This window comes from Heterocephalus glaber, unplaced genomic scaffold, assembly GCF_053883595.1.
Source record: "Heterocephalus glaber isolate CG9 unplaced genomic scaffold, H.glaber_assembly_v1.0 deba00001058, whole genome shotgun sequence".
NCBI lineage: Eukaryota > Metazoa > Chordata > Mammalia > Rodentia > Bathyergidae > Heterocephalus > Heterocephalus glaber.
The window spans coordinates 62,741-79,069 of NW_028258184.1; the positions used below are offsets into that span (position 1 = coordinate 62,741).

Here is a 16,329-nt window from a genome sequence, read left to right on the forward strand (position 1 = left end):
TTCCCTGTTTTAATGCCCTCACCGCCCCACCGCCGCACATTTCATGTCCCTAATAGATTAGGCATTCCATTCCTTTCACTCCTGCAGCACCTTTTCCTTATTTTTAATCCAAACTAACCACAGGTCATTCCATTTTCCTTCTCTCCTGCCTCAGAGTCCTTTGAGGACAAAGATTTTATATTAACCATACACAGTAGCTTTAGATTGTACCATTCTATTACATGTGTACCAAATGATTCTTGAAAAGTAGAGGGTTCATGCCAGGCTCACAAGTTCACAGCATAGAATGTCTGAGAAATGTTGGGATAGTCATTCTTCCACGTCTGCTGAAAGGTTAAGTGGAAGACTCCAGAGTATGCTAATGACCAGCAAGGTCAATTAAGGACACGGGGTGTACCTAAAAAAAGAAGTAGGGATCAGACAATTCAACAGATTTTTCTAGGGAGAACACAAGTAGTACTAATTTAAAGGGCAGACTAAATCTAACCCAACAGAAATGTTAGATATTTACACACATAGAACCAACATTCTCTTAAATCAACTTTTGAAATGTTTTGGCAAGTTAGCTCAGGAAAAAAAAAATAATTTACGTACTATTAAGGTAAAGGTAATTTGATTTCAAAGATGATTGCAAAAAATCTAATCAATGGGGCCGGGGATTTAGCTCAGTGGCACCGTGCCTGCCTCGCAAGCGCAAGGTCCTGAGTTCGATCCCCAGTACCAAAAGTAAAAATCTAATCAAGTCTTTTCCTCTTTGATATCCACGTGTTCTCAGGATGTACTGGTGCCTGCACTCGGCGTGGGGATAAACGCAGAATGACACCTGCAAGTGCAGAGACTAAAGGATGAGTCTATGGGTACCCGTCGTGGGTCACAGCACACCACATTACGACAACACCATGCTCACAATCACAAATCAAGTTACGGTTGTTGTGATTAAATTTTCTGCCAGGAAGACAACCTTCTTTTAAGACCTGCGCCAGAAGCGTTTGGGAAATGGGCCTCCGCTAGCGCAGCCCCTCGGCCCGCGCTCCCCACCTGTGTGCGCTCGCGGGGCGCTCTCCCCGCTTCCCGCCCCGGGGGAGGCGCCCACCGCGGGCCGGGCCCCAGCAGGCGGGAGTTGAGGAGCGGTACCTTCAAACCTACGACAGAGTAGGAACGGACGCCTTGCGGCCACACGACAGTACCTTCCAGCTGGTGCAAGGAGGGCTACTACCGTCCACCGGCGAGCCGCCAGCAGCCAGCATCCCAACCAAACCCCAAGCCCGCTTCGCGCGACTCCCCCACTCGCTACAGTGCGCGTGCGCGAAGGGGCGGGCACCCGTCGCGCCCCGTAGTCCCGCCCCTCGGGGAGAAGCGGGATTGACGCGGCTAGTAGCCAATCCCCTGATAGGAAGTCCTGTCCGGACCGCTTCCGTCCGCAGGGCCTCACCGGGCAGACCCTGAGCCAACGCTGCTGTCGTCGCCGGGGTGTCCTGCGCCGCCTACAGTGGGCGGCGGGTAAGTGGCCAAGAGCGCAGCCGGGGCTGTGGGCTTCAAGGGGTCCGTGCCGAACGAGGAGAGAGGGGAAGGCTGCTGCCGCCCCGGTGGCGCCCTGCTCGCGCTGCGGGCGAGAGGCCCCAGACACCGGCCGCCCCCGGGTCCTCGTCGCGGCGCCACGGCCCCCACGGGACGCTGAGCTGCGACCTCGAAGGGGCGGGCGGAGGCGGCGGCCGGGGCTCCGGGACGAGAGGGAGGGTCCCCGACGGTCGAAGGTCGGGGTGGGCGAGGGCGGCGCCGCCCCCGCTCCCCGCCCCCGAGCCTTTGGTCGCTGGTCGCGGGGAGGCGCGGTTCCTGCGGAGAGGGTTTCTACCTCCGGGTAATTTCGGCACCAGCCAGCTCAGCCCTGCCCCGCAGGTGTAAATTTGTTTTCTTCTCTTTGTTTTTAGAACTTTTATTTGCGTATGGTTGCACACACATGATGATTCCGTTCAGCGGAGGGAGTTCTTACACGTAAAGCACATCTTACTCTCTTTATGTCCCCTTCCCCTCTCCCCTGAGATGCAAATTTTAGGCCTCTTTTCCAGCCTTCTTTTTCCGTCTTGTGGAAAGCTGGAAAAATATCTGCAGTGGTGGAATATCCTCTGTATACTGTAACATTTAAAAGTAGTATGTGATATACGGTGGATGTTCATGGAAGGATTTACTCACGTACATTTGCGGAGAGGCTTGTGCTTTGTCCCTGTAACTTGGTCGCTCTAAGCCTTGATGCCTATTCCAGAGATCTTTAGAGGGTAAAAGAAAGGTACATTATGCCCCAAAACACTTGCTGGATAGGGTTAGGAGGAATTCCTGTCTCTCTGTTAACTCTGTAATAGAAAACGTTTATATAGTTTCAAATGAGAGCTGTTACAAATGTAATCTAGCCCCGTTGAACCTTCTTCCTCGGATGATAGGTATTCTTCCGGCTGTTTGATTTCCTTTACGGAATTCTTAAACCCAAATAAGCATCTTCACTAAAATGACCGAGACTATTATAGGTCTTTTGGTGTTCATCTTGAACATGAAAGGGGCATGGAAAAGCTTTAAGAGAAAGTAAAGTTTTAGGGGAGTTGACTATAGAGAAATATACAGAAGAAAGATTCACCACTTTAACCTAGTTGTGTCACAAAAGTGAGACAGATGCTATCCCTTGACCACGTAAATTGTGCACATTGTCAAGGCATGTTCCTCCCAGTTTCAGTGTTCAAAAAGGAGTGCTTTGAACTCTGACCTCTGTATATACAGAACAGTGCATTAGCTGTAAGAATCTGGCTACTCAGCTAACTTGCTGGGTCATTTTTTTTCTTGAATGTTTTGTTGCAAAGTTTAACTCCTGTCTTTGTTGTCATTTTTGTCTTTTGGTTTGGTTTGGCTTAGCTTTGAGCCAGGGTCTGGCTAGGTAGTTCAGGCTGGCCTTAAGCTCACTATATAGCCCAAGCTGGCCTCCAACTCTCAGCAGTGCTCCTGCCTCAGCCTCCCAGTGCTGGGATTACAGGCGTATGCCACCATGTCTGGCTAACTCCTGACTTTTTACTTTGTACTCATTATCTGTTTGTTTCTTTTTTGTAAGAATCTTTCATTTATGTCTTGTATTCTGAGTCACTACTTTGAAGATAATGATAAGTAATGTATTAACTTGTTATTTTGTTATGAAATTTTGTTTCATTAAGAAAGACAGCACAAATGGGGCTGGGAAGAACTGGTCCTATTTTGACTAAATTTTTTTTAAAACTCCGTTTCTCCTTGTTTCATGTCGTTTATCTGGATGTGATTTAGGTATTTCTTAACCTTTAAAGACTATGTTGCACAACTACCTTAAGACTCATTGAAATTTAAAAATTAATATAGTGAGTGAAAAAGAAATGACGGGTTTTTTTTTTTTTTTTAATAGATACCCATTTTTCTCTAGGAGATTGCTTCTTGCTCTATCCTTTTATCCAGTTAGAGTCTAATTTCTTACTGGGCTGGGCCTACATCTTTGTGAAGCGAGGGTTCTTCATCTAGGATTCATGTGCAATAGATAGACCCCAGAGAATAGAAGAAAACTTGTATGGAACAAAGTATCTTATTCTCATTTACCTCTAATTAAATATTACATTTCCCCCAATTATGGATGTAAACAACAGAGCTGGATGTGGTGGCACACATCTCTTAAGAGGCTGAGTCAGGAGGATTTTATTTTGTACTCACGATATATTAAAAAAAAATGTAAGTTATTCTCTTTTCAGCTTATATTTTCCTGAGCATTATTTTGTTTAGTAAAACCAACATGCTGGAAGACAAACTGTGGTAAGGGAGCCATAAAAACAAGTCTTGTTATCTTTCTGTAAATTCAAATGTTAAGGATTCTTTACTCCCTACATCAGGATTGGCAAGTATCATATTTTGGAGGGTATGTCTGTCTATTTCAGAATAACAGGGAAAAAATAATCCTGGTAGCTTTTTGTCATGTCAGAATTAGGTTTTAGGCTTCCTAAATGCATCGGTGTGGATTCATTTCATTTCTTCCCTACAGAGCAAACATGAATGTTGGAGTTGCCCACAGTGAGGTGAGTCCAAATACTTGTGTAATGAATAGCTGGGGCATGTGGCTGACATATGCATTAGGAGTTGGCTTGCTTCCTATTGTCTTACTCAGCATTCCTTTCTTCAGTGTTCCTGTTGCTTGGACCTTAACAAATATTATACATAATCTGGTAAGAATTTTAGCTTTATTCTAACCACTTGAAAGCTTAAGGTTTATGTTGCCAGGGGTTGAGGAGAAGAAGGAATGGGGAGTTAGTGGTTAATGGGTACAGAGATTCAGCTTTGCATAATGAAAAAGTTCTGGAAATGGATGTAGTGTGATGGTTCCATAAGAGGATGAATATACTTGATATATTATAAACAAAAATGGGACTTTGCCATGGTGTGCGGTATTGTGTTTTGTTTGCTCACTAGGACTCACACCCAGGGCCATGTGCATGCCAGGAGAAGGTCCAGCCTAACAATGATATTTTTTGATCGCTTATTGAGATATAATTCATATTAAATTCTATTACTATTAAATTCTAATACTATTAAATTCACCTATGTGAAATCTATGCTTCACAATTAAAACATACAATTCAGTGGTTTGTAGTATATAAGAATTAATTTTAAAGAATTCTGATCTGGTATAGGGTTCTGTTTTTTCTATCATGCTTTTTATCATTGGGCCTTTTTTATATGTAAGACTTTGTTCTCCTGTTGTTTGCATAGAATCTAGAAAATAGTGGGTAATTTTAGTAAAAATTACAAGACACTGTAATTCACATTATTATAAGGAATTGATTAATCAAAATGCTTGAGAAGCATTTCTCTTTTTGGCCAACTGGAGTCTAATGAAAATAATTTGGTTTCAATCCTTAAGTCTTTCTGAATTGTTTACGTGTACTTTCCTCATTCAGTACAGAAATTTTGACCTTAATCATACTCAAGATTTTATGATATGTTAGCTGCTCTCTGTTTTTATAGAAATAGTTTTTATACTATGTGTCATTATCTTCAAAGAAGTCACTTAGAGTACAAGACATAAACCAAAAGATTTTTATAGAAAAGAAACAAACAGATAATAACACAAATCTGTCTTTTCAACAAACTAAGATAAACTAGCCGTATAAATGAAACCAATTAACAGATGTATTGCAGTAGTTTGAAAACACTTAGCTGCTTCGTGGGAGTTGGCTTGCTATTCACTTGTTACCCAAAGCGAGACTGTTTTCTTTCCAGATGGAGATTGAGTGTAGCCATGCTCAGCACCTCAGGGCCCTTGGCCGCTCCTGTTGGCTGTGTCCTCCTGTACTGTCTGTGCTGTGTTAGGCCCACGAGGGTGAGGTTTATCCACTCTACTGACCCTGCCATGCATCCCTGCTAATTGCCTCTTAACCAAAAAAATAAAAACAAAACTGTGGGAGAAATTTTTTTTTTAATAAATACTTTTCCCTTTCTTGAGTATATTTGAGACTGATTGGAGAAAGACAAAGACAATGTGCTGATGAAAGTGATAAGTGAATGTCCATTTAGTCTACTTTATGTGGTAAACTTTGATAGGGCAAACACTGTTGTGTGTGTTCATTTTAAGAGGTAGGGTCTTGCTGTGTTGCTCACGCTGACTTCAAACTCCTAGGTTCAAGTGATCCTCCTGCCTCAGCTTCCCAAGTGCTGGGATTACAGGTGTGCATCACCATGCCTAGCATGATACTCATGTTCATCTCGCTAGATGACCTTCTACCTCAAACCAAACAAATGTAAACAGAACTCAGTGTATTCCTGATTTATCGCCTGCCCCCTCCCACAGTCACCTCCTGACTTTGCTCCTAATCTTATCTGAAGGCACTGCTGTCTGCAGAGTAAGCAGCCAGACAGCTGAATGTCAGTGGTACAGTGATTACTAGAATATATCATCCAAACTGAGACTGTCATGAGAGTAAAAGGGAGCGCTAGGAATAACTACTGCAAGAGAATGGTGTAAAACAGAAGCAAAACCATCCTGTGCAAAGTAGGACGGTAGTCACCCTTGTCTTAGGATGACTCCTCCTTTTCCTTTATAGTCCTTATCCAGTTGGTCAAAGCCCGTGTGTCCTGCTTTACTATGAGCTTGATCCCCACATGCGCATTCTTTCCCTCAAGTAAATTACTCCAGAAAATCAGGTGCTCTTTTGTTGTTCCTCTTCCTTTTTCTATTCCAACTTGGCAGAGAGATATTTGTGAAATACTTAACAGAATTCTCCATTTGCATTTTAGTAAAATCTGACGTTCATTGTGTGACACAGAGGACCAGTTAGTAACAGTGCAGAGGCAGAAGGGGACTCAGTCTTATCTCAGCCATCCCTAGACATGGGCGCTCTAACTCTTAACAAGAACCATCCTGCCGTCACTCTTTTAATACTCTTTCCTACTTCCTGCCCTGACTGCTGATCCTACCTGCCCAGCCAGACTACTCAGGTTTCACCTCCTCTAGGAATTTATACCATTCTCTGAATTTTGTAATGTATTTATCATATTTTATAATCAATAGTTCATCTGTTTTTTAATCTTTTCCTTTCTGTCTCACTCATGACCTACTTAAATGTTTGCTAAATAACTTTCTTCTTCTCCCATGGTTCATGTCTTGACTGCACTTTAGAAGCCATCCTCCATCTCCCTCCTCTATTTTCAGATTGATTGACTGAGACTGAAGTATAATATATGGCCACGAACAAACAATAGGTAATTGACACCATGTAGGACAACGAACTTCTGATGTATTTATTAGCTCACCACACTAAAATCCTAACTTAATCAGCCATAGATGTAGCAATTACATGACTCCAAATTTAAGTCTGCTTTTAAGATAGCTTATACTAAACCAATTAAAAATGTGAAACACATGCTGAACGCTTTTAAACATGGAAAGTTAGACCTCATTGTTGTACTCGATTAGAAAACTAATATTGTATTTGCCTTTCTGAACCATACAGTAGAAACCTACGGTGATTATTTATATTCAGTGCTACAGTTCAGAGGTGTTAATGCTTCACAAGATTATTAGCCCAGCTTTAAAAATGAATTGAATTCTCTTTAATTTAGTAAATATTAGCTAGCCATGAGATACATACTTTGTTTTGAAGTTCTTTTGATATGTGAAAAATCATCACTATCATTTTTATGTAAAAATTCATAAAAATAACATTGGAATAGAAGAAGATACCTGGTCAGAAAACATTTTTTTGTGGTGCTGGAGATTAAACCCAAGGCTTCACACATGCTAGGCAAGCCCAAACACAGATTTTAATCTTTTTTGCTAGGAACAATAAATTGGATGTTATACTCTAAACACTATTAAGTGCGTGGTTTAAAGGAAAAGCAAAAGAATTTTTCTTCTTTTAGACGCATTCTAACACACCTGTGATCTAGAATAGAGGTTCTTCACTTTTTTTAGCTCATATGCTCCTGAGAATTTGAAAGCACACATAGTTTCATAGTTTCCTTCCAAGCCCTGTGAAAATGGTTTATGCTTACTCCATAAACACTCAGCTTAATGCTATCTTCCAACATCTCTAAAACTTGGTCTGTACCAGTTCTTATTCCTAAGGTACTCAGGCTAGTGGGAAAACAAATATTATGGAAAGAACTCAATATATAGTGTGCTGTAGCCAGGTGTGGTGGTGCACGCCAATAATCCCAGCATTTGGGGGGCTGAGGCAGGAGGATTGCCATGAGTTCGAGGCCAGCCTGGGCCTACACGGTGAGTTCAAGGCCATCTTGAATTACATAATATATTCCTGTAATTAAAGTACTTTCAGTTAAAGTCTATGCAGTACATAAACAGGTCATTACTGCTGAGGGTTTCACTAAGGAGCTGTCATTTGAGCTGATCCTTCAAGAATAAGGTAGTTGACAAGGTAGTATCAAGTCTTTGGCTTCAGCAATAAGAAACCTTTCTCGTATATTTCCTGAGTACTCTTTTGTGTGTGTGTGTGTGTGTGTGTGTGTGCGCGCGCGCGCATGCGTGTGTGTGCTTTAAACAATTTATTTAGAGTCTAAAGATGGCAGCCTCGGTATCGAGGGGTGCTGTGGCACTGCGTACGAATTTTACTCAGCAGGTTGCTTTTGTCCGGAAAATTCCTTGGACTGCAACAGTCAGTGAGCTGAGAAAACACTTTGCTCAGTTTGGCCGTATACAAAAGTGCATTCTTCCTTTTGATAAAGAGACTGGCTTTCATAAAGGTATGTGTTGGATTTACTTTTCTTCTTCAGAAGCACTTCAGAATGCAGTGCAACATGAAAATCACATAATTGATGGAGTAAAGGTCCACATTCAAGTTCAAAAACCAAAAATTTTGCAAGGGGATCAAACATCTGATGAAGAGAAAGATTTCTGAGATGATTAAACCCATTAAATAAACACAAAACAGGAAAAAAAAAACCAATTTATTTAACCGAAATTTCATATATTGACTTCCATTTATTTTGATACAACTTTTCCTCATGGTAATTTAGAGGACCTTTGAGCCAATATAAATATTTCATAAATATTTGGCCATTTGGTTATACACCTGCACAATACGTCACATCTTTCAGCAAGAAAAACACTAAAGAGTAAAGACTTGACACAATTAACTAGGTACAATGAGAATCTGCTCCAAATACTTGTTTCTCTGAGGTAAGGCACCACACACCTGTTCAGTTAAGAAAACCATCCTTACAGCACAGATTCTTTATTTTTAAGTAGGGCCTAGAACACTTAGCTGCTAATTAGGTGCTGAATGGCAAAGCTACATCCCTAGCTTATGCCATGAATTCATAGGGAATAGGTTCCAACAATACAGGCTCCTTCCCATTGATGCTTACAAAGTATGCTTCTCTAGGCAGGACAGGCTGGTGCTTCAGTTGAACCCAGGTACTCCTCTCTTTGGCTTCCTTCTTTTTCTGAACATTTTCCTTGACACATTTCAGGAAGCTGTCTTGACTCTGAGTGTTTAGTATGGTCAGTATGCACATTAATCCTCTTAACAAGAATCTTGCACTTAACTTGCTTGTTTACAACAATGCCAAAAGCATGCTGGGTAACATTGTAGACTCTTCTAGTTTTGCCACGGTAACATTTGTATGACAATTCTTTTTGAACAGTATTCATTCCTTTGATGTCTACAACCCCATCCTTTTTGTAGTTTGGCATGTATGTGGCCAAAGGAACAAGCCCATGTTTTCTAAAAGGCCTGGAGAACATATACCGGGTTCCCCTCCTCTTTCCCTTTGTGTTTGTCACTTTGGCAAATTACTGGAAGATGGTGGTTCCGGCCGAAATACCTGAATACTCTGGATTGTAGTTCTGATAGCAGATTCTGCCCTACTGTTGAGATGTTTATGCGTATTTTTTCTTACCATCTCTTGGAAAACAATTTTCTCAAGACTTGAGACATGTCTTGTTCAATTTTATATGTGCATACATGTTCTGGGCCCTATATTTAAATTTTTTAGTTAAACCCAATGGAACTTGAGTCTGCTAAACTTTAGGGGTGTTGTAGATGCTTTTCTCATTGCTGAGACAAAATACCCAATATGCAAAGTTAAAGGAGGAAAGGTTTATTTAGCTTATAGTTCATAGAGGTTTCAGTCCATAATCAGCTGGCTCCTAGTCAGGGTGGCACATGGCAACAGTTGATGGAAGCAGAAAACAGCAGAAGCAACAAGGGACCTTAACGACATCTTTCTGCCCCTTTTATCCTATCCAGAGTTCTTAGGACGGGTAGAACTCACACCCTTAATCCTAGTGCCCTCAAGCCTAGCATTGCACCATGAATCAATCACACATTCTAAATTCAGCCACCTCTGAAAAAGCCCCACCTACGACTGCATTAGACTTTGGGGTGACATCTAGACACAAGCCATAACAAGGGGTTATTGCCGCTAAACTACTTTTGACCTGCTTAATACATTAGGAATCAGACTAAGCTTTGAGGGGAAGGGTCTCTTAACATAGTACAAAGTAAAATTTTCAAATCACTGATTTTCTACTTAACCAAAAAAGTAGGTGTTTAATAAAATCACGGACAGAATGGCTTTTAGTAATGCTCTTTAAAACTAACTTGAAAAGGGGCACAGTGGTGATTTTAAAAGTGAATTAAGTCAAACATTATACCTGTTACATCAGGTCATCTTTCTTTGGAAGAAAACTACTGAGGTACAAAGGCAGTTCTAATATTAAATATTTCAAAAGCATTTTTCCCAATATAGAGATTTCATTTTTTTCCCACCAATTTATATGCCTACCATTTTACAAATAGGGCAATCTAAAGAAAACGTTAGTACTATATATTTAGAAAAAGGTAATCCTATTTCCTAATAGGAAACATGTTCAATAAGGTAAATGTAAGGATGGGAAGCTACCCTGGTGATACTTTTATTTTTCAATTTAATGAAAAGAGTTACTTTGGGTTGACCTTTTACTGCTTTTCACCAGGTAATATGTACATAGTCCAAAAAGGTTCATTTGCCATGTACAAACTGGCTGCAGCCTTTCACTAATCTGTCGAAAATAACTTGGACACATCTTACTGCTTACTGGCAAGGACTAATTTTGCATTTGGTATTGATTGTATGCCCTGTTGCTTGTTTTCCAGGGGATGTATGTATTTTTCCATGCAGTGAAAGGAACACCTTTTGAAACTCCTGACCAGGGTAAAGCAAGACTTCTAACTCACTGGGAACAACTGGACTATGGAGTACAGTTTACATCTTCATGGAAGTTTTTCACAATTTCTCCAATAATTCTGTAAGTGGTAGAAATATTTAATGATAAAGAAAATTGAATAATAGGAAGATTTTTCAGATTGAATTAGAATTAGAAACAATATTTCATTGAAAATTTCTATCAATAAAGTAGCTACCTCAGAGTATAAAAATAGGCAAAATTTTTGGCAAGTTGAAATAAACCTGTTTTCACTTCAGTCAGTACATTGGGAGACAACGTTACCTGTTCATCAGTGTTCATCTCCTGTCCTCATGTTTCCTGTAAGAGAATGAATTATATTTTGATTGCGCTGTCAGATTAATTTCCCTCAATAATGAATTAGATGATCAGAAGAATTTTCTTGGCCATCCAGCCTGATTTGGATATTCAAACTCCTTGGGAGAGAGTATGTTTGGGGATAAAAGAGTTCATGCTTGAAGTATAAGACAAACCTGACTTAAATCCTGACTCTTATCATTTACCCAGTTTGGTTTGTTCGTGTATCAAATTTTGACTACTAATACCTGATCTTGATGCTGTGAGAAACAAATGAGACAATACCTAGTTGTAAAGCATCTAATACCTATATAACTTCCTTCCATTACCTGATATTCAGGACTCGCCACAAAATAGTTCCTACCTCATTTTCCTTTTATGTGAATTGTTTTATTCCCACCCAACTCCCACCTGGTTAGGCTCTTCTAAGCAGCATTTTTTGTTTGTTTTATTTTGTTTTGTTTTGAACATATTCCCGCTGGCTTGAACCACCAGTGGTGCATACATGACCGTCCCATCATGTGGCTTGTACCACCAGTGGTACAAATAGATTTAATCACTTTTATTGGTCTTTTTACTAAAAAAATTTATAGATAGTTTCTCAATGGTATAGTCATTCATGTACCACCCGTGGTTCAAGCCACCCAGCAGTAAGACATAAAAATTACAGCCCCAGCTCTGGTTTTGCCGCCTGCTGCACAAGCGCGAGGACCTAAGTTCGATCCCCGGTACCAAAAAAAAAAAAAAAGAATTACAGCCCCTCAAGGGCCGGGGATTTAGCCTAGTGGCATCACACCTGCCTGGCAAGCACAAGGTCCTGAATTCAATTCCCGGTACCAAAAAAAAAAGAATTACAACCACATTATGAATGTGTTAAGAATCATTTCTTGATTATTTTGTGGGTGGTTCTATTTCTATGCCCCCCCCCACACACATTTAGGTATAAGTGACAAATTAAAAATTTTATATGTTTTATATGTGCTTTTTTTCCTCCTAAGAGTTTATAAGTACATATAGATTGCTTTGAATCCCATCATAGGTACTGTAATAGGATTGCACATAATAAGTACTTTTGACATATATCTTTTTTTTTTTTTTTTGGTACTGGGGATCGAACTCAAGCCCTTGTGCTTGTGAGGCAGGCACCAGAACCTCTGAGCTAAATCCCCAGCCCCTTGACATACATCTTAATAAACACTGTATCACATACCCTGTACATAGTACTACATCCATGGTAGAATCAGTGCAGCCTGAAGTAGCTGGAAAGACTTTCTGTAGCTTTAGAATTCTTGAAGCTGGACTAAAGAAGTAGTTTTTGGATAGATATTTAAGAAAAAGCATTTTCGGGTGAAAGTAATCACTATTCCAAAGTGATAGGTTTTTTTTCTTTATAGCATTTTGTGGAAATTTTGAGTTATTTTAGTCCTATATAAAATTAAGCTCAAAAGAAAAATGTCTAGGGCCGGGGATTTAGCTCAGTGGTTTCATCACCTGCTGCGCAAGCACAAGGACCCGAGTTCGATCCCTGGTACCAAAAAAAAAAGAAAAATGTCTGTATGGTCTAACAAAAATAAATGCCATAAAGCTCATTTAGACACTTCAAATTTGGATTTTGGCTCCATTGCTTTGAAGCTATGTGACTTTTGACTATTTTCTTGAAAGTGTCAGTTACAGAGGATTACATTATAATACATGTAAAAATCTTGACATATACCTAATTTTCAATAAGAGCTATCATAACTAAGTATAGATAGCTGTGTTTAATCTCCGTATTTCACAAAATATAATTTTTACCCATAGGTATGATTTCATATATTCCAGTCAAATTCCTCACATAACTGAACAAATATTAAAGCCATCTGAATAGCATTGACCTTATTTTCTTTCTTTCTTTTTTTTTTTTTTTTTGGCAGTGCTAGGGATTGAACCTAGTATGTCACACATGCTAGGCTAGTGCTCTGCCCTACATCCCCAGCCCCAATTCTTTTCAATGTGTTTTCACATTTTCATATTTGATTATGATTTGTCAAGTGGCATGCAGTGTTTTCTCAAGGAACAGAACCAAATCTCAAATGCATGAATTTGCTAAAGTTTTTGCAAGCTATTTGGAGTCAGGAGCTCAGATTAAACCCTAAATGTCTGTCTTCCAATATAGGTCTCTTTCCTGTATACCCCTTAGCAAATAGATGCTTTCACACTGATTCTCGCCGAGATTTGTATTCCCTCAGAGGGTCATCTTGTCTTTTGTTAAGAATTAGGTAATTTTCGTATAATCTTCACAGTTTTCATTAAAAGACAAAAAGGAGACATAGGCTACAGTAGGGAAGGAGAAGCTATAGCAAGATTTATTATTTCTAATCTGTCAGCTTATAGATCAAACCCACAATGATGATGCCAAATCAAATGGGCTAAGTGCAAGTGCTGTCCTATTTTGTTCAGTGAAGGAAGTATAAAACCGGTCTTTGAATATATAAAAGCAGGAAGAAAGAATTTAAAGCAACAATTGAATGTGATTTACTCTGAAAAGAATTTTCTGGCTGTTTTTTAAATAGGTGGAAGGTCGAAGAATTTCTCAATCTAGACAGTTCTAAAAATGATATATTCATTTCTGTAACTATAATGTTTTTAGTCACACCTGGAAGCAGCTGTTGATTTCTAACCATATTACACAAGATATTTATTTTCGCCTTATGATGAGCTAATGACAGTAGTTAGAGGAATGTTTATTATACTTTTCTTTAAAATTAATTAGACAAATACTTATGTGAAAACTACCTTCTTAGATATGATCAAGGCGTGAAATATCTTTTCTATGTTAGAAATATGCTTTTAATAGCTAGATGATGCATCTGTACTCTGGTGTACCCTTGGGTAACACTAGACGTTCTGGACGCGATGATTTATGGTCTTAAAGATAGTTTACACTTGTTAAATTCTCAAATAGATCCCTGAACACATGTGTTCAGTTATAGCAAAACAGTTAAAATTTTACAACAATTGTCTTTCAGTTGCCAATTAGACCTGTTGTAAACCTGTTCAACTACAGTGTGGAATTGAGAACAAAGGGGTAAACAAGTATTTCTTTCAAAGAGACTGCATTGTCCTAATATACTAAAACCCTGCTTTTCAAACTTTATACTAGTAGTCCTTACCCTTTTGATGAGTCACAAAACACTTTGAGAACATGACAAATGTTTTGGATCCAGATCTTCTCCTCAGGAACACATACATAAGTACAAAACTGTACCTGAAATCTTGGAAGGGATTCTAAAACTGTTTGAAAGCCTTCTGCTTTAAAGGAGGCTAAGTAGCAGAACATGCGATCAAATCCATTTAACATAGTTACAGAAGTGCAAATTGCACTTGCATTAAACAAATTTCTAAATGCCAAGTTAAATTCACTTGGGCCCACCCTAAAATATTTTATTTTGGGTCTCAAAAAAAATTTTACTGCTAGGCAATTTGTGTTTAGTGGCCTTTTTTTCTATCTTTTAATTTTTTAAGTTCTAAGTAATTTCGTTTTTGGATGTTACATGTATTCTTAACTTTTATTTCTACAGATATTTTCTGGCAAGTTTCTATACGAAGTATGATCCAACTCACTTCATCCTAAATACAGCTTCTCTCCTGAGTGTGCTTATTCCCAAAATGCCACAACTACACGGTGTTCGGATCTTTGGAATTAATAAGTACTGAAATATTTTAAAACTGAACAAAAAATTTTTACAGCTACTGAGTTTCCTATAGGGAAGGAGTAGTGAGTTAAACCACTGTTTCTGTGATAATGTGAAATGAGAGGTATTTGCATTGGAGGACCAATTGCTGGTTTTTCATATGCTGTCTTGAACGTGCAGGAGTCTAAAAGATGCCTCTGTTTAAAGCATCTGGTACATTTCTGAAGAGAGGCTTTATTGGCAGGCTGGGCAGGCCCAGCTTATAAATTAATGGCAGTACAGTGAGGGTGTAGTAGATAAATGCAAGGAAATACAAGATTTGTAAAGAAATAGGACCAACTTTTAACTTATAATGAATGGGCATTTTATTAGGAAAAGAAAATTTCCAGTCAGTCACAGTCAGTTTAAGCAGGCTTACACTTGAACCAGAATCATCTCTAGACATGTTTATTATAGATTGTTTTTATTACCAGATGTGTTTCTCTTCTATAAGAAGATCTATGCCCTCTTGTTTCTATAAGCCAGTTCCTACCTTATGAGTATGCTTTTTGGTTTTGCTGGCCCAATATTGTGTGTTGATAGATAAGGTCAGTTTTGCATACACTACATTACAGAATTTGTGAAGGTCCACTTTCATGACTGGGGATAGAAGGTACTGGGTATCTGACAGGCAGCCTCTGAGTCAGCATTCTAATTCTGGAACACAGTGGGTTATACTGTTTTTCTAGACATAAAGCTGCTAATCCAATTAAAATAATTTATTCAAGCAGTTAAAGTATATGGTAGTCTAAAAGTGTTTGCTTATTGGATTGAGCAACTTAATTGGTAAATCTATCATTCTTTAGGAAAGGAAATAGAAAATGGATAACTATCTGGCCACCTGTGGTCTAGCAGAAAATGCTTCTCTAGCAATAGTACCAAAGGAAGTAATGGAGTCTTTTTTTTTTTTTTAGCAAGTCAGCAGTAAAAGATGACAGTATCTTTTTTTATTCCTCTTGCTGTCAAGTTCCATAGTTTCCCATTAATATTTTGCCTTTAAATATGTGGGTCTTAGTGTAGATGATACCAAATGGTAACTATTTCCAGAGCAATGACCATGCTAAATTTTTGTGACGTAAGGAAGCTTCGTGTAGTTGTTAACATGTAAGAAATAACTACATACTACTTGGGGAAGTAAACACAAAGTTCTAATATAAAATGAGACATAAAAACTCAGTAACATTTATAAACAGAATTGAGTGAAAAGAGTTGTAGACCAGCTTTTCACTCTGTGTCAATATACTATTAGGAATATTGATCATTGTTTTGTATTTAAAAAGTATAGAGCTTAGAAATTAGTTGTATGATACAGAGTTGCCTTTGTATGTTTTTCCCATGTATTTTTAAATAATTGGTAATCTGTACTTTAATAAAATTTTTTGGGGGGTGTAAGATTATTTTGAAAGCTTTCCAGTTCAATCAAAACTATACTGACATTTTTCAAGTTTTTTAAGCAACTAAATTTATAAAATTAAAATAACTAAAAATATTCCTTTGTTTTGCTTTGTCTGTCTGTTTTGTTTTTGTTTTTAAACAGTATCTTGCTATGTAGCCCAAGGTGACCTGGAACTTAACTGTATAGAT

At 38.8% G+C, this 16,329-nt stretch overlaps 3 protein-coding genes across 4 annotated transcripts in view; 2 read left to right on the plus strand and 1 right to left on the minus strand.

Moving 5' to 3' along the window:
* The window catches only part of Pms1 (PMS1 homolog 1, mismatch repair system component), a 64,699-nt gene extending 62,740 nt beyond the window's left edge, over nucleotides 1-1,959 (minus strand). Inside the window, exons 1-2 of the mRNA XM_087209593.1 lie at nucleotides 1,872-1,959; nucleotides 1,135-1,833 (exon numbers count right to left, since the gene is read on the minus strand). Coding sequence (XP_087065719.1) covers nucleotides 1,135-1,833; nucleotides 1,872-1,959 — 787 coding nt within the window. The remainder of the gene's footprint in view (nucleotides 1-1,134; nucleotides 1,834-1,871) is intronic.
* On the plus strand, nucleotides 1,374-16,234 carry Ormdl1 (ORMDL sphingolipid biosynthesis regulator 1). 2 transcript variants are annotated; one of them, XM_087209597.1, is made up of 5 exons: nucleotides 1,400-1,500; nucleotides 1,929-1,992; nucleotides 4,037-4,217; nucleotides 10,647-10,798; nucleotides 14,593-16,234. In XM_087209597.1, the coding sequence occupies exons 2-5, from the start codon at nucleotides 1,958-1,960 to the stop codon at nucleotides 14,726-14,728; spliced, it is 504 nt and encodes a 167-aa protein (XP_087065723.1). In that variant the 5' UTR covers nucleotides 1,400-1,500; nucleotides 1,929-1,957; the 3' UTR covers nucleotides 14,729-16,234. The 2 variants fall into 2 exon arrangements, with proteins under 2 accessions (XP_087065724.1, XP_087065723.1); XM_087209598.1 differs by lacking the exon at nucleotides 1,929-1,992 and having other exon boundaries at nucleotides 1,374-1,500.
* Nucleotides 6,757-8,449, plus strand: LOC147828513 (SRA stem-loop-interacting RNA-binding protein, mitochondrial-like). Its single transcript, XM_087209599.1, has one exon. It carries the CDS (start codon nucleotides 8,070-8,072, stop codon nucleotides 8,403-8,405), a length of 336 nt encoding a protein of 111 aa, XP_087065725.1. The 5' UTR covers nucleotides 6,757-8,069; the 3' UTR covers nucleotides 8,406-8,449.
* Nucleotides 16,235-16,329: the final 95 nt, after the last annotated feature.

Bases quoted from the DNA above. Each gene is read 5' to 3' on its own strand.
- Ormdl1 (XM_087209597.1), top strand. From the start codon at position 1,958: ATGATGATTCCGTTCAGCGGAGGGAGTTCTTACAC. The intron at 4,218-10,646 runs GTAAGAATTTTA...CTTGTTTTCCAG, and splicing joins CAAATATTATACATAATCTG to GGGATGTATGTATTTTTCCA. The intron at 10,799-14,592 runs GTAAGTGGTAGA...TTATTTCTACAG, and splicing joins ACAATTTCTCCAATAATTCT to ATATTTTCTGGCAAGTTTCT.
- LOC147828513 (XM_087209599.1), top strand. From the start codon at position 8,070: ATGGCAGCCTCGGTATCGAGGGGTGCTGTGGCACTGCGTACGAATTTT.